A 26,704-nucleotide genomic window follows, 5' to 3' on the forward strand; every position below is an offset into this window, starting at 1 on the left:
AACTGCTCCCGATTCAGGGGGTCTTTTTGACTGACGTACTTCTACTGTTCATTTGGGTTGAATGACTTAAAGAAATGGTTACACTAACTTAAATCATATTTAGTGATCTCTCAGGATCATAGCAGCCCTCTGCGCTTTTAGCTTCTTGTGCTTAGATTGATTATGTTCTTCTTAACCCTTCTGCAGGTTAAGCTGCTGCTTAACAAGAGCAATTTAATTAATATGTTACAGTCTATTTACAAAAATTAACATACACGTATTACACGTATATACGTATTTCTACTTCTGTGTGATGCTGCTAAACAGATGATCGTTATCTGAACAATCACAACAATAAAATTTAAAGTAGTTTATTCATTTTTAAATTCTTAAAATAGACATTAACAAGCATTTTCCCTATGACAAAAATCTGCACACAGATCTCATCAAATGAAAATTATATCTAAGATACCTTATGCAAAAAACTGCAGTCATCAAAAGCACCACGACTTAAGAAATTCGTTTTCTTGTTGTCCAGTGCCTTAGAGCCCGTCACTGCACCAAGGAACTTTTAAAGTGACTTCAACAGTAACAACCAACTCTACCAGAATAAAGATCTTAGACAGCCTAAAACAAGATTTTTTTTAATGGGAGCTTAAGGTTCGCCCTTAATCTAAAAACAAAGATTTAGAACACAGAGTATCGGGATAAAAAAAAAAAAAAACAGGCCTTCTAAAGCAACAAGACAGGCAACTTCAGTCGAACCCCATCCTCCTTGTCAGATATGTATTACGTCATTTATTTGAAAGAAACATTCATGTCTAACCAAATTCTGATGGTATCCACATAGCTCAAGTGTCAACTGCAGAAGAAACATCAACATACCTTCGTTATTTTAACATAGCCTGAGACATTTAAGACAAAACAAAGGTGTGGGGGGGGGAGAAAAAATTAATTTCAACCTCCAGGACACACACCTACACTCGCTCTCATTCACGCAATATACACACAGTTAAATACTTTGTTCTTCTTTAACAAACTCAATACAGTTGCTTGGTTTTCTTTAGGAAGTTAAAAGTAAGGGAAAACCTGGCAAGAGAACAAGGTGCCCAGTCTGATTCATGTTTAACATGGCCCCTCGCTGCTGCCAAGGGATGAAAGTGCTACTCGTCTCCCTGCTCATCTGCTCTGTGTTGAAAAAGGGGAGAGGAATCAACGGACTTACAACTCTTACACAGGTCTTTATTTATAGTAAATGAAAATTTAAAAGAAACAAAAGGCCAAGGCATTAAGACAGAAACATCCCCGAAATGTTTTTTTTGTGGCTTGCTTTTTTCCCCTTTTACCCCAATAGACAAGTCTTAGGTTTCCATCATAAATGAAGCGAATGTTTTCCAGGAATTTTGATAAAGACCCAATTCTGATATGGGGGACCTGGAGGATCCAGTAATAAGGCATAATGACAGGACCCAGAGCATTTTGAAAAAAGATCAAACCAGAAATAAAACGCAAAAAAAAAAAAAAAAGGAGGGAAGAGGATGGTTTGACATGGTAAAACAAGAAAAGTTGATATTAAAAAAAAAAAATACAGAAATGAGGAGGTACTGTATTAGCAGCAGTTTTATTCTTCTCCTTCCTCCTGTTTTTTTTTTTGTTGTTTTTTTTATCTTTAGTTGGAGTCTTAAGGTAGCTCCAGGCTGGCATAATCTGTTGTTGAGTCAAGACAGGAGGCCACAGAAACGGAGGGTTACAAAACCTCGTCACTTTCTGTGGTGTGAAGTTGCGTGTCGTCCGCGTCAGTCATACTGCTCTCCTGAGATTCCTCCACCTCCGCTGTAACGCAACACCATATAAGAGTCAAAATACCTCTCGTTACAAAAAAAATCAGCAAATAGAGCAAATGAACATCCTTTTTTTTGTACAATTTAAATGTGTTCCCAATTACTTTACTTAAAGCATATTAGAGCATATTTCTTCTGAAATTCAGTGTGTTTCTGTTGAACAGTATGAACTTCTACTATTCTCTTGTAAAGTCTCTGCAGGTACTCTGCAGACTGGAATCAGGATGGCCTTGTTCATTTGATATCCAATAAACTAAACACACCAAATATTGGACCAGATACAGATATTAGATCAGACCCATCACTAGTTGCTTTGTAGAGATAATCTAGGTTTATCTACACTAATTGGATAAGACTAGACTAAATCTGTGCTCGGTTGTAGAAAACACCTATGAAAAGATTTCCACTTACCGAAAAGAATCACTTAAGAGTGTTGCATAAAATTCCTCAGATGTTTTACTTAACTAAATGGAAAGGTTAAGGGATTTACTGCAGTGAGTTTTTTTTTGGAGTAAATTTTTACTGTAGCCACAACAATGACTCACCAGCAGTAAAAACTGTTCACTTAAAACGGCTGTTTGAGAGTCAGTGTTGCAAACTTAGTGGTGGTGTTGCATCTAATTAATAATATTAAACAAAGTGAGTACACCCAAACTACCATCAGTGCAATGTTTGAGGGTCAAAATGTTTTCTGGCAACATTGGGAAAAGCCTTAAAATTTCTTCTCGCAGGCCATTTTTGCCCAGTCTCTTTCTTAAGGTGAAGTCATAAATGCTTACCTTAACTGAGGCAACTGAGGCCTGCAGTTCTTAGGATGTTGTTGTGGGGACTACTGTGATCTCTTGGATGAGTCGTCTCTGCGATCTTGGGCTAAATTTTGCTCAGTCAGCCACTCCTTATCAGGTTCGCCATTATCCACAAAAAGGCATAAACGTGGAAGAGTGGTTCTCATTGAGGGTCCCAAATCTTTAGAAATGGCTTTATAAACTTTTCCAGACTGATGCATCTCAATTACTTTCTCTCTCTTTTGTTTTTGTATTTCTTTGGATATTGATGTCTAGCTTTTAAGCATCTTTTGATCTACTTAACTTTTTTTGGCAGGTTCTATTTAAGTGTTTTCTTGATTGAGAACAGGTGTGGCAATAATCAGGCTAGAGAAATTGAACTCAGGTGTGATAAACCACCTGTGGGAGTGGTGTGGTGGAAAACACTTTCACACAGGGAAATGTAGGTTTATATACCTCTCTAAGGCATGCCATGCCTCTCTTGACTCTGTACTTAACCAAATACCAAATTGCCTGTAGCCAAAAATACAGCTTAAAGTTTGGTGATGCTAGGCCACCTTCACTGGTCTTTCTCCGTAAAGTTTTGATACTAATTCTTGGCCTTTTATTGTTCCAAAATAAATGCTGAGATTAAGGAGTCTAGCTCTTTAAAAAAGGTTTTATGGGGTGGTAATAGAATCATTGGAAACAAGAATAGGGATCTCGGAAGCATCCTGTTTTATTGCTTGAGCTAATGCTTCAAAGAAAAGTGAGAATAATGCTAGGGAGAGGGGACAACATTGTCTTGTACCCCTATTCAATATGAACGGAGTAGATATAGAAAGCATGCGCAAAAAAAAAAAAAAAAAAAAAAAAAAAGAAATCATGAAGGAGGCAAACACAGTTGTTCGGGTGTTTAGGTAATGTTTTTGGCCCCTTAAATAATCCTAAGTGCACAGACCATTAAGAGACTTTATGCACTTGAAGTATGCTTAACGGAACATTTAGGTGTGTATTAAGGCATTTTTCTCCCTTATATTTAAAGGATTATTATTATAACACAGTCGTTTACATGCTTGAGAACTTACTTGAGTAGTAAGGATAGTCATCAGGGGTGACAGGCTCTTCGTCATCAGGGAGGTAACGCTTGTCTATGGCCTCTTTGATCTGATTGTTGGCCCCTTTAGGGTCTAAGTCCATTGCCCAGGAGAAGTTCATCAGCGCCAGGTGAGTCTGACCGAGCTTCTTATAGACCTATCGAGAAAAGAGAGCTTCAATATTAAAAAACAGGAGTTACATTAGGAATACTGCATCATGACTTTTTTTTTTTTTTTTTACCTTTCCTATTAAAAAGTAAACAAGAGACTCTTTGGGCACGATCTGTTTCAGTTCTTCAAGCTCCTGTAGAGCTGCCTGTATAGAAAAAAAAATTACAGTAATCAAAATAGGACTTATTTGCAGTCTCTACACAAATGGTTCCACAAAATCAACAAAGTCCCTACCTTATACTTCTCATTTGCAAAGAGAATAGAGGCCCTGTGGAATTTGCATAGTGGGTTCTTAGGATCAATGCTGATTGCTCTGTTTAAGGTTTCTAGAGCATGGTCTGATTTTTTCAATGCATGTTGGACCTGTAAGACAGCATGAGAGAACAAGCGTAAGAACACTGTAAATGGTAGTATGCTATAATATACTAGTTTATCAAGCTATACTGGGTTTATATTAGTTACCAAGCACAATGAAGAAACTATTGTTTTTGGCAAAGAAGAAATGTTGGCAGTGTAAAGCTAATTGTAACATAACTCAAAAAAATGCATCGAAGCCACCCAGAAGAACAGAAAACACATTGCATGTATGTACACAGTAGGACTGGACAATAATTCTAAATCTATAGTACATATTGTGATGTTTTAATAATGTTGATTTTTTACACTCATTTTCAACTTTTAATATCACTCAGAAACTGTCAAACTGTCTGCACTGAGCCAGCAGCTTCAGTGACAGTTTGTCCCTCTTAAATGTTTAATATTTAAATTTGTTTGATCTGAGTCAAAAGACAACACAAGTAATACCAAATGCAGTATTAAATCATTTGTATTATTAAGGGAGAAGATCTGCGACGGGTAATTGAAGTTGATGTGCGACCTTTGTAGGTTAATATTTTATTTATTTATTTACTTGTATTTTTTTTTATATAGGGTTTTCTTTCCCCCCATCTTCCTATAGAGATCAGTATAATTTATACCTATATATGAATATGTAATTGATTATAATATGCCAGTATTGATATGTGTTTTCCCTGGCAGTCCCTGGCTTTGTATACAGTTTTAAAACAAAACAAGATTGAGTGATGTATAATTTTATGATAAAAAAAAAAAAAAAAAAATATTGTTTACAAAACAAATGCATTTTGTGTTTACTTGAGTTGTCTTTGAATGATATTTAAATTTGTTTGATAATCTGAAACATGTAAGTGTAATAAGCATGCAAGGAAATAAGAAATCAAGAAGGGGCAAACACTTTTCCACCACTGTAGGTATGCTATGCTTCATAACAAAAGACAAACAGGGGTTCAGTATGTTTGGTTAATTGTAAAAAGAGTTGGAATATATTAGCTGTGATGTTGTGCAAGATAATATTTCACATCTCGCCAAGATGTGATACACACCTCTTGTGATACACAAGGTTCATACACCTTTTACAAGGTAAAATTTAAGCAATTTTCAAGCACTTTCAAGGCCCATTTTTAAGTTTTTCCAGCACCTTTCAGCTGTGGTAAATTAATGATAACGGTGATATCTCAAAACTGCGATTAAGTGATGATTAATATATCGCAAAACTATTCTTCACACTTCACAGAGACTATGCTACTGAGAAAAAAAAAAATACTTCTTAGTAAGTTAATAGAAGGAATTATGGATTTATTGGTGTCAGTTTCACACAATGTTCTTTACTGTGTGTTTACCCTATTCATGTAATTGAGCAGTTACTGTAATATGTCAAATTCAGGGGTGAGCTGAGAGCATTTATACGTAGAAACACTCAAAATTATTGATTTGCCTTTGGTCACACTGCAAGAGATGGTATTTTGTTTATGTGAACACAATCAGAATTGTGTTTGGTAATTGCAGAAGGAGAAGAAATGAAATCAAACATTTTATGATTCAAAATGTATCACCTGTCTATAAAGTTTGCTTGCTATCCAACTTGGTTGGGTCAATAATAAAACTGAGACACAAAAGATCACTAAGCAAATAACTTTCAATATTTTTTTTACTGAAAATGTAGAGGTGGGTAACCCAGGTCCAGAAAGTAAAAATGCCACCCAGGGCTTTGTACCAACCCCCTGAGCGGATCTGCTGCAGATAAAAAAAAAAAAAAAACCCTGGGTTGGATTTTTACTTTCTGGACCTGGGTTACCCACCTGTAGTATTTTTTTCCTGATGATTTACATTTGTCCCAGGTGCAGTGTACAATCTGGACTCAGTGTCATCGTTTGTTTGAGTGTTTTGACAGGGTAGCAGAACTCGACAGAACTCCGGCACCACGTTAACAGTGCCGGGCTCGGTTTAGCCTAATAGTATATTATACGTGTAACTCCGGATTATTACTATTATTTAGATAAATCCAAAGCTTGGCTTTTAGCATAGCTAGCTATCTCTCCTGCTGTCCGTGTTTTAAAAAACGCAGAAGCGCAAACAGAGCCGGTTCCTCGTAAGATAACTCCTCTTGGATTACGAGAAAAAAACAGACTTTGTAGTCTCACATACGTGGAGGCGCGAGCGAAGACTTTATTGCAGTTTTACTGCAGTTTTTTTCCTTTAAGTGAACATATTTAGTCAGATAGTTATTTTTTGTAATGTAAATGAAATTACAATTTCAAGCATTTTCAAGCACTTTCTCCAAAATTCCAGCACTTTCCAGTCCTGGAAAACAGAACGTTAAAATTCATGCATTTTCCAGGATTTCAAGCACCTGTACGGGCATACTCACCACACCAATGTGGCAGAGAAGAACAGAGCTCTGGGGGTTAATACTCAAAGCCTTCTTAAAATGAATCTCTGCCAGGTTAAACTTCTCCTGCTTGTAGTATATCATTCCTAAGCCGTACCTTGTAAAAGGGAACAATGAAATTATTGCTAGTTATTGTTTTCCAAAGTCATGAATCAAACTAGCATTAAGATTTAAATAGAGTGCATGCATCTATGGCTGATGACACTGCATTTAAACCCTCCACCCAAACATCCATTCACTGCCTTTATGATTTATGTGGAGGAGAAACACTTATGAAGCACCAGGCACATCGAGTGTTGTGTGGCTCTTAGGAAAAAATGAGCCTAAACCCTAACCTATGAGCACTTAACTAGAGCTTGGAAGGTGGTGTATTTTAGTTGTACAGGGCTCCAAAACACTCATCTTTTTGTTTTGTGTTCATAACTAAAGCAAAATTCTCCTCTTCATCCAATTACTGTGACTCCTTTAACAGAGCATTCTATACTACTCATTTTGTATGTGCATTATAATAAATTGGGTTGTAATATAGATCATATCTGCTCTTGCACGTGAAGGCAGTCATGGAAAAGGTGTTAAAGCAGCACTACATTCCTTAGCCTCATTACTTTTACAGGAAAAATGTCAACACAGTCTCTTTTTTCATTATCTTTTGTTTATGTTTGGCTATGTACGAAACAAATGTGCTAAACAAGTCCAGGTACTGTATCTAAATTTTTATTAATCATCATACCAGGCATTGTAGTGGCGCTTGTTGATGCGGATGGCATTACGAAAACAGCCCAGTGCTTTCTCCAGCTCCTCGGTTAGCACCAGCTCATGACCCAGCAGCGTGTAGGCATAGGCAAAACTGGGATCTACTTGTATAGCCCGTGTGAAGAATTTAATGGCAATGTCATGCTCCCGCTGCAGACTGAAACAGTTACCAGCTACACACCATGGCTGTTGGAAAAATTTGAAAATGATTTTACTTTTTTTTTTTTTTTTTTTTTTTTTTAAAGAAACACACAGAAAGTACCAAACACAAGAATCCCCAAACAAATAATATATGAGTACTAATTCAGGTTGTGACTCTTACTTCTGGAGAGTTTTTGTCCATGTCAGTGAGGTCTTTTGAGAGAGCAGAAAGTGCCACATCTTTCTGTAGATGCCATAGTGTAGTAGAGTAGATCTCCATTCCCTCTACTCGATAGCTCTCGATGCGACGTACTTCAGAAAAAATCCTCTCAGCCTAGAGTTTAAAACAGGTAAAATGGTAGACTAAGCATACAGTCTCAATGTGCATCAGACTGCAAAAGCAATTGGTCCGTAATTTAATATAACAAAGTACATGGAGATTAAATCAGTCATGCAATGGTAATTATTAAAGCTACCACAGCTGCCTCCATGCTGATGACTGAAATTGCAAAACACCAAAATTGCCCCCACTGGACAGGCTTACATGTATTAGACTTTGAAAGGGTTTTACCTGCATGTATTCTGCCAATTCAAAGTGTGCACGGCCTATCTGACCTAACACCCAGCCGGTGTTGTAGTGGTGTGCAGGTAGCTGACTGAGGATGCAAATGGCCTCTCTGCAGTTATAGGAACACAAGGCCAGATAGCCTCGTCCGATGTCTCGCATTAGTGACATCAGCCCATCTAAAAAAGGAAATGATTATTTAAAAATATATATATAAATACATATTTCTGCATGTTGTATTCTTTTAATGCATGATGGATATTGAGAATACTACAAAACCATAAATATGGTCAATCTGTTGAGAACCAGATATATAAGAAGGGAGATTTATTAGCATAAAATTGGTCTGCATAAAATTGGAAAACAAAATGTTATTCTGTGGTAATCTTGCAATACCAAAAAAACTGGAATTAACACCAGGTTTTAAGGTCACAGATCCAGCCCATCATGATGCTAATAATGCAATGTGTATGAATGATTGTAGTAACATAAATGGTACTATCTGTAATAATGCTATGTGAAATATGAACATTACTTTTTTTTTTTTTGTGCAAAAAAACATGGCATGTGTGTCCATTGTGATGACTATTCTGAAACAATATGTTGTGCAGCCCTAAATAAAATACTTAAGAACTCTACTTCTGTATGTGTAAGTCAATAAATAACTCAAACATGCAAGACATCTCTGTATTGAGTCCTGTGATAATATAGCTCCTGCAGCTCAAATATTCTCTTGCAGATCCTGCAGACTGTGCGAAAGAGGTGGAGGGCTGATAGAGCATCCAAAAGCATCCCGCACATTTTCAATCAGACAAGGGTCTGTATCTGTGTTTTTAAGGCAAGTTTGAGATGGTAGGAGTGTAAGAAAGATCATTTGCCTGTTGGAATAGTGCAAGGTACGGTCAATAATTAATGGCATAAACCTCATTAATGTAAATGAATTGCCCTTAATATCCAATTTAGTGCTTAGAGGACCAGGGAAATGTATGTTTTGCATCCTATTTTTTTGTCTTATTAGCCAACTTAACAACTTAAAGCCACAAAATAAAGACCACAGGTCACAATGACAAAAACATTTAATTGCTGTAAAACATATTACAGCTTGTGAATCCTATATTTTTTGACAAACCATATTTTAAACATAAAAGCATTAATGAACAGTTTTCTTTAAACTAAAAGTAGCAATGGTTCACACAGGGACCAGTGCAAAATTGGGGTTATTTAACCACAGGTCTACAGTTTTCACACCTACAGTACCATCTAGGCTAGCTAAAAGCAAGTAATGAATATGTGTACTTTAAAAGTTCCCTTTAAAAGTCCATTAATAATGCTGTTATGTCTGTTGTAAAATCAGTAAAGCTAGATATCAAATCATTTAAATGAATAAGCTGCATTTCAAGTTTGAAACTGCAAAATGAAATGTGCAACAATAAAACCAAAAGTATATTTAAGGTTTGTTGCATTTTTAAAACATTTGGGAGATTTTAAGGATCTGTAGAAAATCTGTCTTATGTATAGGTAAATACATAATCTTTTTGCCATTCAAGGATGGATGTGGGGTTTACAGATACCTGCTGCAGCCTTCTGCAAAGTGAAAGCTTGGAACTGAGGTGAACTGAGGTTACCCTTCCCCTCAGACAAGGATGAGTCCAACTTCAAGATCTCAATGCTCTCATTCAGACTGGTCGGGGTGATTCCCCCCTTGCCTGTTTTTGTCTTGGTTTTTCTGTTGGGGATCTTGGTGGGAAACTTCATTTTTAGCTTCTTGCTGTTCTCCTGTTTGATTCAATTAATTACCAAGTTATAACAAGTAATAAGAAAAATGACCATTGCAAAAACACTTACAGGATTCTACAGCAAGTGAAGAATGGTCAGAAATGTATGCGTGTGCATTAGCAGAGGGTTGAATATACTATATATTGAATTCAGTATGTGGGGTGTACCTTGGCAGTGGAGCTGGCACTGGTGAAGAGTCTGGAGCTACGTCGAGGCTGCACATTGGGTGGAGCAGCGATGGTGGGACTCAGCACTTGAGGTGTAGTACTGCACAAAGCATAGAGACACAGCATGCATCATATAAAAGCATTTGCATGCTTTTTCTTTTTTAGGGCTTTTTTTGTTTTGTTTTAATTTCAGTCTTCTTTGTTTGGATTAACACACAGACACAGGTCTTGTGTTTTGGATCATTGTTCTGTTGCAACATCAAAGGATTCTCATGTGCAGCTTCAGGGCAGATAGACACATCCCTTAAAAAAATCATTTCAGCCATTTGCTAAAATATAAAAGGTTAATTTTATTTATCATTAATGTACACGCAGCACCCCATCTTGACAGAAATAAAAAAAACGTAGATTTTTTTGCAAATTTAATAAAGAAGAAAAAACTGAAATAAAATCACATGATCATAAATATTCAGACCCTTTGCTGTGACACTGATGTTTAACACACAAGCTGTCCATTTCCCCTTCACTGGAGTCCAGCTGTGTTTTATTAAACTGATTGGACTTGATTAGGAAAGGCACACACCTGTCTACATAAGACCTTACAGCTCACAGTGCATGTCAGAGCAAACGAGAATCATGATGTCGAAGAAACTGTCGAAAGAGCTCAGAGACAGAATTGTGGCAAGACACAGATCTGGCCAGTGTTACAAAAGAATTTCTGCAGCACTTAAGGTTCCTATGAGCACAGTGGCCACCATAATCCTTAAATGGAAGAAGTTTGGGATGACCAGAACTCTTCCTAGACCTGGCTGTCCAGAGAAACTGCGCAATCGTGGGAGAAGAGATTTGGTGAAAGAGGTAAAGAAAAACCCAAAGATCACTGTGACTGAGCTCCAGAGATGCAGTTGGGAGAAAGTTCCACAATGTCAATTATCACTGCAACCCTCCACAAGGCTTTATGGCAGAGTGGCCCCGACAGAAGCGTCTCCTCAGTGCAATACATAGAAGAGGACACAGAGTGCTCCCAGTCTTGAAATAAGATTCCCTGATCTGATGAGATGAAAATTTAACTTTTTGGCATTAATTCTAAGCAGTATGTTACCTAAAATAACAATGAAGTGGCTTTGGAACAACAGTATCTCTGGAGAGACCTGAAAATGCCTGTCCATTATATACATTATATTATAAGTTATAATGTATATAACATTATAACTTATCTAGCAAATATGTTTTATCCGATTACTCTCTTAAATCGGATCGATTTTTCAGTAGAGTACTCGTTTACTCAAATAATCAATAGCTGCAGCCCTAGTGAACAAACACACAAATACACATAATATAACATATCACCATTATCAAATATTATTGAGGTCATGTTCATTTTTCTAGATAAGTCGATAATGTAATTATCATGACAGGTCTACTCATGTGTCTCAACTTGTGTGTATGGTAACATGCTAAAACTTCCAGAGTACAGTGCCTTGCAAAAGTATTTTTTGCCCCCTTAAACCTTTTGCCACATTTTAGACTTCAAACTTAAAGAAATTAACTAATATTTTTTGTGAAGAATCAACAAGTGGAACAAAATATTTTGGACATTTAAAATTTTATTTAGAAAAAAACAAAAAAAAAACTGAACAGTAGGGAGTGCAATATTATTCGGCCCCTTTACTTTCAGTGCAGCAAACTCACTCCAGAAGTTTAGGATCTCGAAATAATCCAATGTTGACCTAAATGACTGATGATGAACAGAATCCACCTGTGTGTAATCAAGTCTCCGTATAAATGCACCTGTTCTGTGATAGACTCAGAGTTCTGTTTAAAGTGCAGAAAGCATCATGAAGACCAAGAAACACACCAGGCAGGTCTGAGATACTGTTGTGGAGAAGTTTAAAGCCGGATTTGGATAAAAAAAAAGATTTCCCAAGCTTTAAACATCTCGAAGTCACTGTGCAAGCGATCATATTAAAATGGAAGGAGAATCGGACCACGGTAAATCTACCAAGACCCGGCCGTCCCTCTAAACCTTCAGCTCAAACAACGAGAAGACTGATCAGAGATGCAGCCAAGAGGCCCATGATCACGCTGGATAAACTGCAGAGATCTACAGCTGAGGTGGGAGACTCTGTCCATAGGACAACAATCAGTCGTACACTGCACAAATCTGGCCTTTATGGAAGACTGGCAAGAAGAAAGCCATTTCTCAAAGAGATCCTTAAAAAAGTCTCATTTAAAGTTTGCCACAAGCCACCTGGGAGGCACACCAAACGTGTAATAAGATGCTCTGGTCAGATGATACCAAAATCGAACTTTTTGGCCACAATGCAAAATGTTAAGTTTGGCGTAAAAGCAACACAGCTCATCACCCTGAACACACCATTCCCACTGTCAAACATGGTGGTGGCAGCATCACCGTTTGGGCCTTCTTTGGGATCAGCAGGGACAGGGAAGATGGTTAAAATTGAAAATTAAAATTGAGAAGATGGATGGAGCCAAATACAGGTCTATTCTGGAAGAAAATCCAAAAAGACCTGAGACTGGGATGGAGATTTATCTTCCAACAAGACAATGCAAAGCAAAATCTACAATGGAATGTGTGGAGTTCCAACACACAAGAATAGGATTTTATTTTGGTGAGATTACTTTTATTTTGGTACTGCTGAATAATGTGTTTTTCATTGGATGTTCTCTAGCGAGGGATAGAGTCTTTTGTCTTTGCCTGCTCCTGCGTGAAAAGCAGAGCACTACATGTTCAGTGGTGGTGGTTATCAAATAAACCAACTTCGAGTTATCTTGTATATTTGCCTTTGTGTCTTTCCAGTTGATTGCTTAAACTATTTACTAGTGTGTGAATACACAACAGAATGATTCACAAATAAACATAGCCAGGTGTTCGAATGGCCAAGTCAAAGTCCAGACCTGAATTCAATGGAGAATCTGTGGAAAGAGCTGAAAACTGCTGTTTACAAACCAACGCTCTCCATCCAACCTGATTGAGCTCCAGCAGTTTTCCAAGAAAGAATGGGCAAAAATTTCAGTCACTTGATGTGCAAAACTGATATACATACCCCAAGCGACTTGCAGCTGTAATCGCAGCAAAAGGTGGCGCTACAAAGTATTAATGCAAGGGGGCCAAATTATATTGCACGCCCCCCTTTTCAGTTTTTTATTTTAAAAAAAGGTTAAATTTCGTTTCACTTCACGATTTTGTCTCACTTTTTGTTAATTCTTCATAAAAAAAAAAATACAATTTCATATCTTTAAGCCTGAAATGTGTCAAGGGAAGTTCAAGGGAATACTTCTGCAAGGCACTGTATGTAAACTTTTGATCAGGGTAATTTGGATAGCTTGTCATTATAGTTTTAAAAAGGACAAACACCATTGTTGGATAAAAAAGGGCTTTACCCAACCACTATCTGTGAATAAAACAAAATGTGTTACAAGAACCAAAGGCTGTAAGCAAAAGACAACTTTTTGGGACTCCATGTTATACATTAGACAAATGTTGCAACAAACTTGCTGAACCAGCCTGCCATTAAGTTTTGTGCAGCTTATTTTATCTTAAGAAAAATGAACTCAATAAAAACACACTCTGAAAACATGGACCATTAAATCATAAGTACATTGATGAATGGCATTGTGTCAGGATGTTAATCACTTGTATTACATTAAAGTGGCCCAATCATCCTCTCTCTTCCTTTGTATTTCAAAATTTTATTACTTTTATTTAGGGATGTCCCGATCATTTTCATGTCTAAATCATTTGATTGATTATTATTGAAATGTATCAACCAACTTTTAACACAAAATAAATAAGTATTAAATTGCCATATAATGAGTTCCATTTAAATATATATCTTTTTCTAAATAAATAGTAAGTGTAGTGTGGAGAGAGAGAGAGAGAGAGAGAGAAAGAGAGAGAGAAAGAGAGCCTTCAGCAACACAACATCAAGAGCGGTCAAAAACACACAGAGCAGACAAACTTGCATGACATGACAAATTTGTTGCTGCAAGTGTGAAAGCAGCATGTCTATAGTGAGTTTGTGGAGTAACTATGCAACATTACATTTTTGATAAATCAGTAATCATTTGGGTCTTTTCCACCCAATTCCGATCCTTTGAAAATTACAAGATCGGCTCATCAAATGATTGAATCGGGGACATCCCTTCTTTTATTTATTCTTTTTTTTTTGCAATAGTTTCTTTTTCCCATCTTATCATAACAGTAACACTCATTCTCTTCTCTTTTTTGTAACTGCTCAGAACTCAATAATTTAGTCACCTGGTCTGTGGAGCAGTGGTCTGGGTCTGGTTAAAGGGGTTTGGAATCACCTCTCTGCTGTTCCCGCTTTGAGAAAACACTGACTTAGTTCCCACCTGGCTGATTCTACTGACAGTCTGCAACAGATAAAAGGGAAATGAGAAGCCAAAATTGGATACAGGTTACTACCAACTGACAAATGATGCCGTACTTTGTCTAAAAAAGTAACTGCTTTAAGTCTTTTCATAACAATATGCTGACACAGGAGTACAGAACCTTTTTTGGTGGGCCTGGTGGAGGAGGCGGCTCCATGCCCGTCCCACTATGACTATAGTTCTGCAGATAGGAGGGGTCTCCTGGGCTAGGCTCCAAGGGTAAGATTCCGAAACTAAACAAGAAAGGAAGACAAAACAACAAACACACTCAGGAAATGTCCGTTCTCACTTCCTTAATTGAGTAACACAAATTTACAGAAATTATACTCAAAACACAATGGCATTGCCAGTCTGCATATGTCCTAAAACATTCTAAAAAATAGATATAGGATTATAATTAAAGCATGTTCAAATAAAAAAAGAACTAAAAGTATTTGACTAGATGGGAATAAATAAAAACTAAATTAAAAGTATTAATTGTACTAGAAGTTAATTTCCCAGTTTTCAATTGCTGAGCAGGGCTAGAGGAGTTACCTGGGTGTGAGCGGGCTCAGTGTGGCTGTGCCTCCAAGCAGACAGCGGCCACTCTTTGGCTTACTCGGCACTTGCTTGGAGAGCAGAGAACCACTGGTGCCAAGCGGAGCAGAATCCGGTGAGATGACAGAGGAGTCGATATAAGACATAGAGGAGTCTGTGTTTATAGACGAGTATTTAGAGTTGGATGACTCCAGATTTAGCCGGTTTAGTTCCTTTGAACAAGCAGATTGGAGAATAAAAGAGTGAGAGAGAGATAGAAAAAAAAATTATCAATGTGATTTGCCAAACAAAATGAACTTTATGCATTTAACCCTTAGAACCCTATCCTGTTTGTGTTTTTCTCTGTTTTTGTCGGTTCCTCTTATAACACAGTAATTATATCAGACAGACACATGCCATGAGCTCTTTTACTCCAGAAGTCATGTGGCCACTGAAAAGTATAATCATTTAAAATATATAAGGTAGCAAAATTGTTATATTTTCTTGGAACTGGTCATGTTTTGGTCAAATTTTTACCAGGCGCCTGTTTTTTTCTTTTTGTTTTTGAATGTATAGACACCAAAGATATCTTTTCAAAAATGGTTAGACTAGAGTGTTTATGAGTTGAAAGCATAAGAATATTAATGATAGTTCATTACATGGCTTATTACTTTGACAAAAAACATGAAGAGCATCAGGTGGAGTTATTTTTGTTGATAATCACACCTCTAGGATACATGTAGATTACTGAAAATCTGACAGCCAGAGCAGACTATGCCTTTCAGTATTTTGATCAAAGCCAATATGTCCAATATTCCAACTAATAACAAAACTGACTTACTATACCAGATATTTATTTCCAGCTGCTTATAATGACAACAAATATTATAATAAAGAGTTATTTCAGAAAATGATGAGAAAAACATTTTTATTTAGGACACACAATAGCAAACTATATATAAAAAATTAAACTTTAGTCTAAATTAATAAAAATGTTTAGTGCAAAATAAGTACTCAGTAAAAAGTAAAATAATCTATATAAAGTAGTGCCAAACTAAGCTTTAGTTTGAGTGCAGGTAGTTTCACACTTTTTGTGGACTCTATTGGGTCATTTACTGATATTATTTGGTTTGAAACCTAATATTTAATATGTTTGAAGCACTAGAAGTAAATAATATGGGTTTGGAAAAGCTAATTGCATGTATTGTTTGTTGTGGGGATGTCCCTTTTTCAACACTTTGAGGAATCAGTGGCAATGATAACGTCATGTAATTTACTCAGACCTGAGAGTGAATGTAAATACAGCTGATTATGTGTTTCAAGCAAACAAATAGAGTTATAATGGAAGAATAAAACTCTGAAGGAGATCTTATTTTTTTGGTATTTTTCCCCAATAGATTTCTTGCAAATGCTTTACAGCACTTGGATGTAACCACTATTTTTTTTTAGATAGATTTCCCCCCTTTCTAACCACATATGGTTTATGCTGATGTGTAAAGGCATTTCTGTAATTAAGCTGAGAACACAAGGTGCGATTTTGGACGCAAAATCTACCTGTAGGGTTCTAAGGGTTAATAAGGAATAAGTAGTATAAACCACTGTGAACAAAGCAGAGTGTGTGTGATAGAAGCTCTACACAGTGGGTTGCACAGGAAATAAAACTGAAATCAAAATAGTAAAGTGATAAGCAACGCATTTTCATGATTTTTCATGACTTTTCCAAGCCTTTTTCGTGACCATAGAGCTGTGCGATATGACGACAAATATTGTGGGGACGATATTGTTTCTACAGTAATTTCATCAATTATTCATGCAAATATGTAAAGTAGGCTATGATGAAATGTATAGGCGTGGTCACTTTGCATAAACTCGGTTTATATAAACAGTCACGCTGCTACCGCCCCTTCTGTTTTATAGGTGTTGCGTCTCATAGCGCTGATAAAGCTTTATATTCTGTCTGTTAAGCTCCTGCTTTGAGATTAGTACAACTTTAGTGGCTCTTAAATTGTTTTTGTTATTTCTTTGTTTGGTAAATAGACGCAATGTATTTACTTAGGGATTTTTTTCACTATTTTTTGTTCACTATTTCATTTTGATCTTCTAGAATTTGTTCGATTTTATTTCTTTTAGCATTTTGAGCTTAGTTTATTTGGTTATTTTCCTATTTCATATCTATTTTTCTGCTTTTATTAAATGTTATTAGCTTATTAGCTTCTAGCTTATTGCTGCCTTCTTTGTTATTTAGCATACAGAATGTCTCACTGGTCTGTTAAATGAATGTTGATTTACTAATTTAATAGCTGTATCTAACTATTTTAAGCCAGACAGACACTGTGTGATTTTTTTGATCGGTGTAGAGAGCTCATCCACATGTTTGAATGGTTCCTGTAGGAAAAACGCACGCGATTTATATGCAGACAACAGTGTGATTTGTTACATTGAACATAGTTCTATGTCAGTCACAGACCATTTTCTTCAGCCGAACCCGACAGCACCAGGAAAGGGTTGAGAATTCTCGCCGGCCCAAATTCAGTCATTGGGTCAGTCAGGCTCGCGATTAGGCACAGGTTTAGGCTCGGGTTCGGGCAGAAAATCTAAACTCTAGCATGCAGAACTATTTTATTATTGTAATTAATTTTCCATTCTTTTAAATAGCAGGATACTTTGACTTTTATTTCTCTCCCCGGACCTGACCCGAGATTTCCCATCACTTTCCTCTGGCTAGTCTGTGATGCGGTCATCTATTTTTTAATACTATTTTTATTTTACATAAAGCTATGGCATGATAATCACCATATAGCTAAGTAACCAAGTATTATTGTTAACGGAAATAAACGGTAATTAAAAGAAAAAAGTAAAATGAATGGAAACCACACATAGAATACCCTCACTTTCATGTTTGTTAATTTATAAGCGCTGTTTTCACAAGCCGGATTCTGCGGCTTTCAAACATTAGTTCAAAAGAGGACAAATTGTTGGTGCACATCTTGCTGGTACATCTGTGACCAAGACAGCAAGTCTTTTGTTTCCAAAAAACATAAAACCACAGCTGCCCAAATCACGGCAGAATTCAATGTGCTGTCCGTTGGGACAATAAATTATTGTGGTCTAAAACCAGGTGTTTCAATTTCATTGTCCAATCCCTGTATATTGGAATTCTAATTGTATCAACCAAAATGAAAAAAATATTTTGCACGCAACCACATCTTTGCCACAACGGAAGACCACATGTCCCACATGTCCGGGATTGTTTGCAGGGTCCTTGCACCATTTTAAAAGTCAAATTTAATGTTTAATTTTTAAAAACCTAAAAAATATAACCTAAGACCTGAAAACAGAGTCATAATTTCTTTTGGAGAAAATAATTGATTTTGTTCCAACAGAGCAAACAAAACATGTGTAATTTGCATTAGCTCTTTTGCAGCTTCCTGCACATGTGGAAAAGGAGGGAATTATCAATTAAATTGTAGTGATGTTTAAAATACTAAAACTACCACTAATATGATTACTACTGATAATAATAATAATAATAATAATAATAATAATAATAATAATAATAATAATAATAATAATAATTATAAATAATAATAATTAAAAAAGTTAGTGTGTTAGCTAAGTCTCCGCTACCAATATTTCTTTTCCAGTAGCTTAGCTAACACGTCTGCAAGGTCAGCATGATAGCTAACCCTGCTCTATTGTTAGCTAGCTCTCTGCTAACGTTAGTTCTTTCCCCAGATTAGATATTCACTGTGGGCCACTGTGTTTTCCCCACAGACATTAAATGCACAATCTAAAAATTCAACACGTACAGCAAATTTCCAGTAAAGACTTTTAAGGACCCGCGGGAACCGTGATTTGAAAGTCTGTGTGATATTCACTGTGTTACACTATGAAACAGCCCCTCCAGTGGCCGCATCGTAGTTACCACTTTGCAGGTCACTACAATGTCTCCACCTGACTGTAACACCCAAGTTTCATCCTGATTGGGCAACGTCCAGCCTGCCAAAATGCCTGCTGAATGCTGATTGGCTGACGGTGTTCAGCTGTTTTGATTGATGAAGTTGCTCTCCGAACATCCTTTAGAGATTGTATGATGGATTCTGTATGCAAAGTTTCAGGTTGCTAGATAGCACCGTTGCTGAGAAACAGTGTTCCAGATTTAACATATATCCGGAAGGATTAATTTGCATATGGTGGTCATATTGTTCAGACATTTCAACTTTGTTTGATGAATAATGAAGCCCATGCTCTCAAGTATTTGGATACCATACATGTCAGGATTGGTCAAAATTCCTATGACTACTTTGTAAAAGTATGTTTTGCATATTATGCAAATTAGCAAAAAATTCTAAGTAGACGGAAGTGCATAGGCCAAATTGCAAAGTTGTAGATACTGACCCAAGAAATACAGCAAAAAAAAAGGAGAAGAAGAATGAAGCAAGCAGAAGAAGAAGAAGAATGAAGCAAGCAGAAGAAGAAGAAGAATGAAGCAAGCAGAAGAAGAAGAAGAATGAAGCAAGCAGAAGAAGAAGAAGAATGAAGCAAGCAGAAGAAGAATGAAGCAAGCAGAAGAAGAATGAAGCAGGAAGAAGAATGAAGCAAGAAGAAGAATGAAGCAGGAAGAAGAATGAAGCAAGCAGAAGAAGAATGAAGCAAGAAGCAGAAGAATGAAGCAAGAAGAAGAATGAAGCAAGCGGAAGAAGAAGAAGAATGAAGCAAGCAGAAGAATGAAGCAAGAGGAAGAAGAAGAATGAAGCAAGAAGAAGAATGAAGCAAGAAGAAGCAGAAGAATGAAGCAAGAAGAAGCAGAAGAATGAAGCAAGCAGAAGAATGAAGCAAGCAGAAGAATGAAGCAAGAAGAAGAATGAAGCAAGAGCAAGAAGAAGAATGAAGCAGAATGAAGCAAGCAGAAGAAGAATGAAGCAAGCAGAAGAAGAATGAAGCAAGCAGAAGAAGACTGAAGCAAGCAGAAGAAGAATGAAGCAGGAAGAAGAATGAAGCAAGAAGAAGAATGAAGCAGGAGGAAGAATGAAGCAAGCAGAAGAAGAATGAAGCAAGAAGAAGAAGAATGAAGCAAGAAGAAGAAGAATGAAGCAAGCAGAAGAATGAAGCAAGAGGAAGAAGAAGAATGAAGCAAGAAGAAGAATGAAGCAAGAAGAAGCAGAAGAATGAAGCAAGAAGAAGCAGAAGAATGAAGCAAGAAGAAGCAGAAGAATGAAGCAAGCAGAAGAATGAAGCAAGAGGAAGAAGAAGAAGAATGAAGCAAGCAGAAGAATGAAGCAAGAGGAAGAAGAAGAATGAAGCAAGAAGAAGAATGAAGCAAGAAGAAGAATGAAGCAAGCAGAAGAAGAAGAATGAAGCAAGCAGAAGAAGAAGAATGAATCAAGCAGAAGAAGAATGAATCAAGCAGAAGAAGAATGAATCAAGCAGAAGAAGAATGAATCAAGCAGAAGAAGAATGAATCAAGCAGAAGAAGCAGAAGAATGAAGCAAGCAGAAGAAGCAGAAGAATGAAGCAAGCAGAAGAAGAATGAAGCAAGCAGAAGAATGAAGCAAGCAGAAGAAGAAGAAGAATGAAGCAAGCAGAAGAATGAAGCAAGCAGAAGAAGAAGAAGAATGAAGCAAGCAGAAGAATGAAGCAAGCAGAAGAAGAAGAAGAATGAAGCAAGAGGAAGAAGAAGAAGAATGAAGCAAGAAGAAGAATGAAGCAAGAAGAAGAATGAAGCAAGAAGAAGAATGAAGCTAGAAGAAGAAGAAGAAGAATGAAGCAAGAAGAAGAAGAAGAATGAAGCAAGAAGAAGAAGAAGAATGAAGCAAGCAGAAGAAGAATGAAGCAAGCAGAAGAAGCAGAAGAATGAAGCAAGCAGAAGAAGAATGAAGCAAGCAGAAGAATGAAGCAAGCAGAAGAAGAAGAATGAAGCAAGAAGAAGCAAGAAGAAGCAGAAGAATGAAGCAAGAAGAAGCAAGAAGAAGCAGAAGAATGAAGCAAGAAGAAGCAGAAGAATGAAGCAAGAAGAATGAAGCAAGCAGAAGAATGAAGCAAGAGGAAGAAGAAGAATGAAGCAAGAAGAAGAAGAATAAAGCAAGAAGAAGAAGAATAAAGCAAGAAGAATAAAGCAAGAAGAAGAAGAATAAAGCAAGAAGAAGAAGAATGAAGCAAGAAGAAGAAGAATGAAGCAAGAAGAAGAAGAAGAAGCAGAAGAATGAAGAAGCAGAAGAATGAAGCAAGAAGAAGAAGAATGAAGCAAGAAGAAGAAGAATGAAGCAAGAAGAAGAAGAAGAAGAAAGCAAGAAGAGGAAGAAGAAGAATGAAGCAAGAAGAATGAAGCAAGAAGAAGAATGAAGCAAGAAGAAGCAGAAGAATGAAGCAAGAAGAATGAAGCAAGCAGAAGAATGAAGCAAGAAGAGGAAGAAGAAGAATGAAGCAAGAAGAGGAAGAAGAAGAATGAAGCAAGAGGAAGAAGAATGAAGCAAGAAGAATGAAGCAAGAAGAATGAAGCAAGAAGAATGAAGCAAGAAGAGGAAGAAGAAGAATGAAGCAAGAAGAATGAAGCAAGAGGAAGAAGAAGAATGAAGCAAGAGGAAGAAGAATGAAGCAAGAGGAAGAAGAATGAAGCAAGAGGAAGAAGAATGAAGCAAGAGGAAGAAGAATGAAGCAAGAAGAAGAAGAATGAAGCAAGAAGAAGAAGAATGAAGCAAGAGGAAGAAGACGAAGAAGAAGAAGAAGAAGAAGAAGAAGAAGAACGAAGCAAGAAGAAGAAGAAGAACGAAGCAAGAAGAAGAAGAAGAAGAAGAACGAAGCAAGAGGAAGAAGAAGAAGAAGAACAAAGCAAGAGGAAGAAGAAGAACGAAGCAAGAGGAAGAAGAAGAATAAAGCAAGAAGAAGAAGAATAAAGCAAGAAGAAGAATAAAGCAAGAAGAAGAAGAAGAATGAAGCAAGAAGAAGAAGAAGAATGAAGCAAGAAGAAGAAGAAGAATGAAGCAAGAAGAAGAATGAAGCAAGAAGAAGAATGAAGCAAGAAGAAGAATGAAGCAAGAAGAAGAATGAAGCAAGAAGAAGAAGAATGAAGCAAGAAGAAGAAGAATGAAGCAAGAAGAAGAAGAATGAAGCAAGAAGAAGAATAAAGCAAGAAGCAGAAGAATGAAGCAAGAAGAAGCAGAAGAATGAAGCAAGAAGAAGCAGAAGAATGAAGCAAGAAGAAGCAGAAGAATGAAGCAAGAAGAAGAAGAAGAATGAAGCAAGAAGAAGAAGAAGAATGAAGCAAGAAGAAGAAGAAAGCAAGAAGAAGAAGAACGAAGCAAGAAGAAGAATGAAGCAAGAAGAAGAAGAAAGCAAGAAGAAGAAGAAAGCAAGAAGAAGAAGAACGAAGCAAGAAGAAGAAGAAGAAGAACGAAGCAAGAGGAAGAAGAAGAATGAAGCAAGAAGAATGAAGCAAGAAGAGGAAGAAGAAGAATGAAGCAAGAAGAATGAAGCAAGAAGAATGAAGCAAGAAGAGGAAGAAGAAGAATGAAGCAAGAAGAATGAAGCAAGAGGAAGAAGAAGAATGAAGCAAGAGGAAGAAGAATGAAGCAAGAGGAAGAAGAATGAAGCAAGAGGAAGAAGAATGAAGCAAGAGGAAGAAGAATGAAGCAAGAAGAAGAATGAAGCAAGAGGAAGAAGAATGAAGCAAGAGGAAGAAGAATGAAGCAAGAGGAAGAAGAATGAAGCAAGAGGAAGAAGAATGAAGCAAGAAGAAGAACGAAGCAAGAGGAAGAAGAAGAAGAATGAAGCAAGAAGAGGAAGAAGAAGAATGAAGCAAGAAGAATGAAGCAAGAAGAATGAAGCAAGAAGAGGAAGAAGAAGAATGAAGCAAGAAGAATGAAGCAAGAGGAAGAAGAAGAATGAAGCAAGAGGAAGAAGAATGAAGCAAGAGGAAGAAGAATGAAGCAAGAGGAAGAAGAATGAAGCAAGAAGAAGAAGAATGAAGCAAGAAGAAGAAGAATGAAGCAAGAAGAAGAAGAATGAAGCAAGAGGAAGAAGAATGAAGCAAGAGGAAGAAGAATTAAGCAAAAAGAAGAAGAGGAAGAAGAAGAACGAAGCAAGAAGAAGAAGAAGAACGAAGCAAGAGGAAGAAGAAGAATGAAGCAAGAGGAAGAAGAAGAATGAAGCAAGAGGAAGAAGAAGAATGAAGCAAGAGGAAGAAGAAGAATGAAGCAAGAAGAAGAAGAACGAAGCAAGAAGAAGAAGAACGAAGCAAGAAGAAGAAGAACGAAGCAAGAAGAAGAACGAAGCAAGAGGAAGAAGAAGAACGAAGCAAGAGGAAGAAGAAGAACGAAGCAAGAAGAAGAAGAAGAATGAAGCAAGAAGAATGAAGCAAGCAGAAGAATGAAGCAAGAGGAAGAAGAAGAATGAAGCAAGAAGAGGAAGAAGAAGAATGAAGCAAGAGGAAGAAGAATGAAGCAAGAAGAATGAAGCAAGAAGAATGAAGCAAGAAGAATGAAGCAAGAAGAGGAAGAAGAAGAATGAAGCAAGAAGAATGAAGCAAGAGGAAGAAGAAGAATGAAGCAAGAGGAAGAAGAATGAAGCAAGAGGAAGAAGAATGAAGCAAGAGGAAGAAGAATGAAGCAAGAGGAAGAAGAATGAAGCAAGAAGAAGAAGAATGAAGCAAGAAGAAGAAGAATGAAGCAAGAGGAAGAAGACGAAGAAGAAGAAGAAGAAGAAGAAGAAGAAGAACGAAGCAAGAAGAAGAAGAAGAACGAAGCAAGAAGAAGAAGAAGAAGAAGAACGAAGCAAGAGGAAGAAGAAGAAGAAGAACAAAGCAAGAGGAAGAAGAAGAACGAAGCAAGAGGAAGAAGAAGAATAAAGCAAGAAGAAGAAGAATAAAGCAAGAAGAAGAATAAAGCAAGAAGAAGAAGAAGAATGAAGCAAGAAGAAGAAGAAGAATGAAGCAAGAAGAAGAATGAAGCAAGAAGAAGAATGAAGCAAGAAGAAGAATGAAGCAAGAAGAAGAATGAAGCAAGAAGAAGAATGAAGCAAGAAGAAGAAGAATGAAGCAAGAAGAAGAAGAATGAAGCAAGAAGAAGAAGAATGAAGCAAGAAGAAGAATAAAGCAAGAAGCAGAAGAATGAAGCAAGAAGAAGCAGAAGAATGAAGCAAGAAGAAGCAGAAGAATGAAGCAAGAAGAAGCAGAAGAATGAAGCAAGAAGAAGAAGAAGAATGAAGCAAGAAGAAGAAGAAGAATGAAGCAAGAAGAAGAAGAAAGCAAGAAGAAGAAGAACGAAGCAAGAAGAAGAATGAAGCAAGAAGAAGAAGAAAGCAAGAAGAAGAAGAAAGCAAGAAGAAGAAGAACGAAGCAAGAAGAAGAAGAAGAAGAACGAAGCAAGAGGAAGAAGAAGAATGAAGCAAGAAGAATGAAGCAAGAAGAGGAAGAAGAAGAATGAAGCAAGAAGAATGAAGCAAGAAGAATGAAGCAAGAAGAGGAAGAAGAAGAATGAAGCAAGAAGAATGAAGCAAGAGGAAGAAGAAGAATGAAGCAAGAGGAAGAAGAATGAAGCAAGAGGAAGAAGAATGAAGCAAGAGGAAGAAGAATGAAGCAAGAGGAAGAAGAATGAAGCAAGAGGAAGAAGAATGAAGCAAGAAGAAGAATGAAGCAAGAGGAAGAAGAATGAAGCAAGAGGAAGAAGAATGAAGCAAGAGGAAGAAGAATGAAGCAAGAGGAAGAAGAATGAAGCAAGAAGAAGAACGAAGCAAGAGGAAGAAGAAGAAGAATGAAGCAAGAAGAGGAAGAAGAAGAATGAAGCAAGAAGAATGAAGCAAGAAGAATGAAGCAAGAAGAGGAAGAAGAAGAATGAAGCAAGAAGAATGAAGCAAGAGGAAGAAGAAGAATGAAGCAAGAGGAAGAAGAATGAAGCAAGAGGAAGAAGAATGAAGCAAGAGGAAGAAGAATGAAGCAAGAAGAAGAAGAATGAAGCAAGAAGAAGAAGAATGAAGCAAGAAGAAGAAGAATGAAGCAAGAGGAAGAAGAATGAAGCAAGAGGAAGAAGAATTAAGCAAAAAGAAGAAGAGGAAGAAGAAGAACGAAGCAAGAAGAAGAAGAAGAACGAAGCAAGAGGAAGAAGAAGAATGAAGCAAGAGGAAGAAGAAGAATGAAGCAAGAGGAAGAAGAAGAATGAAGCAAGAGGAAGAAGAAGAATGAAGCAAGAAGAAGAAGAACGAAGCAAGAAGAAGAAGAACGAAGCAAGAAGAAGAAGAACGAAGCAAGAAGAAGAACGAAGCAAGAGGAAGAAGAAGAACGAAGCAAGAAGAAGAAGAAGAACGAAGCAAGAGGAAGAAGAAGAAGAACAAAGCAAGAGGAAGAAGAAGAAGAACAAAGCAAGAAGAAGAAGAATAAAGCAAGAAGAAGAAGAAGAACGAAGCAAGAGGAAGAAGAAGAAGAACAAAGCAAGAGGAAGAAGAAGAAGAACAAAGCAAGAGGAAGAAGAAGAAGAACAAAGCAAGAGGAAGAAGAAGAAGAACAAAGCAAGAGGAAGAAGAAGAAGAACAAAGCAAGAGGAAGAAGAATAAAGCAAGAAGAAGAAGAATAAAGCAAGAAGAAGAATAAAGCAAGAAGAAGAAGAAGCAGAAGAATGAAGCAAGAAGAATGAAGCAAGAAGAATGAAGCAAGAAGAAGAATGAAGCAAGAAGAAGAATGAAGCAAGAAGAAGAAGAATGAAGCAAGAAGAAGAAGAATGAAGCAAGAAGAAGAAGAATGAAGCAAGAAGAAGAAGAATAAAGCAAGAAGAAGAATAAAGCAAGAGGAAGAAGAATGAAGCAAAAAGAAGAAGACGAAGAAGAAGAAGAATAAAGCAAGAGGAAGAAGAATGAAGCAAAAAGAAGAAGACGAAGAAGAAGAAGAATGAAGCAAGAAGAAGAAGAAGAATGAAGCAAGAAGAAGAAGAATGAAGCAAGAGGAAGAAGAGGAAGAAGAATGAAGCAAGAGGAAGAAGAAGAATGAAGCAAGAGGAAGAAGAGGAAGAAGAATGAAGCAAGAGGAAGAAGAAGAGGAAGAAGAATGAAGCAAGAAGAAGAAGAAGAATGAAGCAAGAAGAAGAAGAAGAATGAAGCAAGAAGAAGAAGAAGAATGAAGCAAGAAGAAGAAGGAAGCAAGAAGAAGAATAAAGCAAGAGGAAGAAGAATGAAGCAAAAAGAAGAAGACGAAGAAGAAGAATGAAGCAAGAATGAAGCAAGAAGAAGAATGAAGCAAGAAGAAGAATGAAGCAAGAAGCAAGAAGAAGAAGAAGAATGAAGCAAGAAGAAGAAGAAGAAGAAGAAGAATGAAGCAAGAAGAAGAAGAATGAAGCAAGAAGAAGAAGAAGAATGAAGCAAAAAGAAGAATGAAGCAAGAAGAAGAAGAAGAATGAAGCAAGAAGAAGAATGAAGCAAGAAGAAGAAGAAGAATGAAGCAAGAAGAAGAAGAAGAATGAAGCAAGAGGAAGAATAAAGCAAGAGGAAGAAGAATGAAGCAAAAAGAAGAAGAAGAAGAAGAATGAAGCAAGAAGAAGAAGAATGAAGCAAGAAGAAGAAGAATGAAGCAAGAAGAAGAAGAATGAAGCAAGAAGAAGAAGAAGAAGAATGAAGCAAGAAGAAGAAGAAGAAGAATGAAGCAAGAAGAAGAAGAAGAAGAATGAAGCAAGAAGAAGAAGAAGAAGAATGAAGCAAGAAGAAGAAGAAGAATGAAGCAAGAAGAAGAAGAAGAAGAATGAAGCAAGAAGAAGAAGAATGAAGCAAGAAGAAGAAGAATGAAGCAAGAAGAAG

The 26,704-nt window shown here is 36.8% G+C and overlaps 1 protein-coding gene across 1 annotated transcript in view; it reads right to left on the reverse strand.

Annotated features, from left to right (window-relative positions):
• Positions 1 to 334: 334 nt before the first annotated feature.
• Positions 335 to 26,704, reverse strand: part of cdc27 (cell division cycle 27) — a 40,670-nt gene continuing 14,300 nt past the window's right edge. Inside the window, exons 7-19 of the mRNA XM_049476107.1 lie at positions 14,951 to 15,165; positions 14,538 to 14,649; positions 14,283 to 14,398; positions 10,001 to 10,100; positions 9,629 to 9,833; positions 8,064 to 8,236; positions 7,674 to 7,826; positions 7,329 to 7,537; positions 6,578 to 6,695; positions 4,087 to 4,215; positions 3,923 to 3,997; positions 3,673 to 3,838; positions 335 to 1,812 (exon numbers count right to left, since the gene is read on the reverse strand). Of these exons, the coding sequence (XP_049332064.1) occupies positions 1,727 to 1,812; positions 3,673 to 3,838; positions 3,923 to 3,997; positions 4,087 to 4,215; positions 6,578 to 6,695; positions 7,329 to 7,537; positions 7,674 to 7,826; positions 8,064 to 8,236; positions 9,629 to 9,833; positions 10,001 to 10,100; positions 14,283 to 14,398; positions 14,538 to 14,649; positions 14,951 to 15,165 (1,857 nt within the window). The 3' untranslated portion in view covers positions 335 to 1,726. The remainder of the gene's footprint in view (positions 1,813 to 3,672; positions 3,839 to 3,922; positions 3,998 to 4,086; positions 4,216 to 6,577; positions 6,696 to 7,328; positions 7,538 to 7,673; positions 7,827 to 8,063; positions 8,237 to 9,628; positions 9,834 to 10,000; positions 10,101 to 14,282; positions 14,399 to 14,537; positions 14,650 to 14,950; positions 15,166 to 26,704) is intronic.

Source organism: Astyanax mexicanus, chromosome 3 (genome assembly GCF_023375975.1).
Source record: "Astyanax mexicanus isolate ESR-SI-001 chromosome 3, AstMex3_surface, whole genome shotgun sequence".
NCBI lineage: Eukaryota > Metazoa > Chordata > Actinopteri > Characiformes > Acestrorhamphidae > Astyanax > Astyanax mexicanus.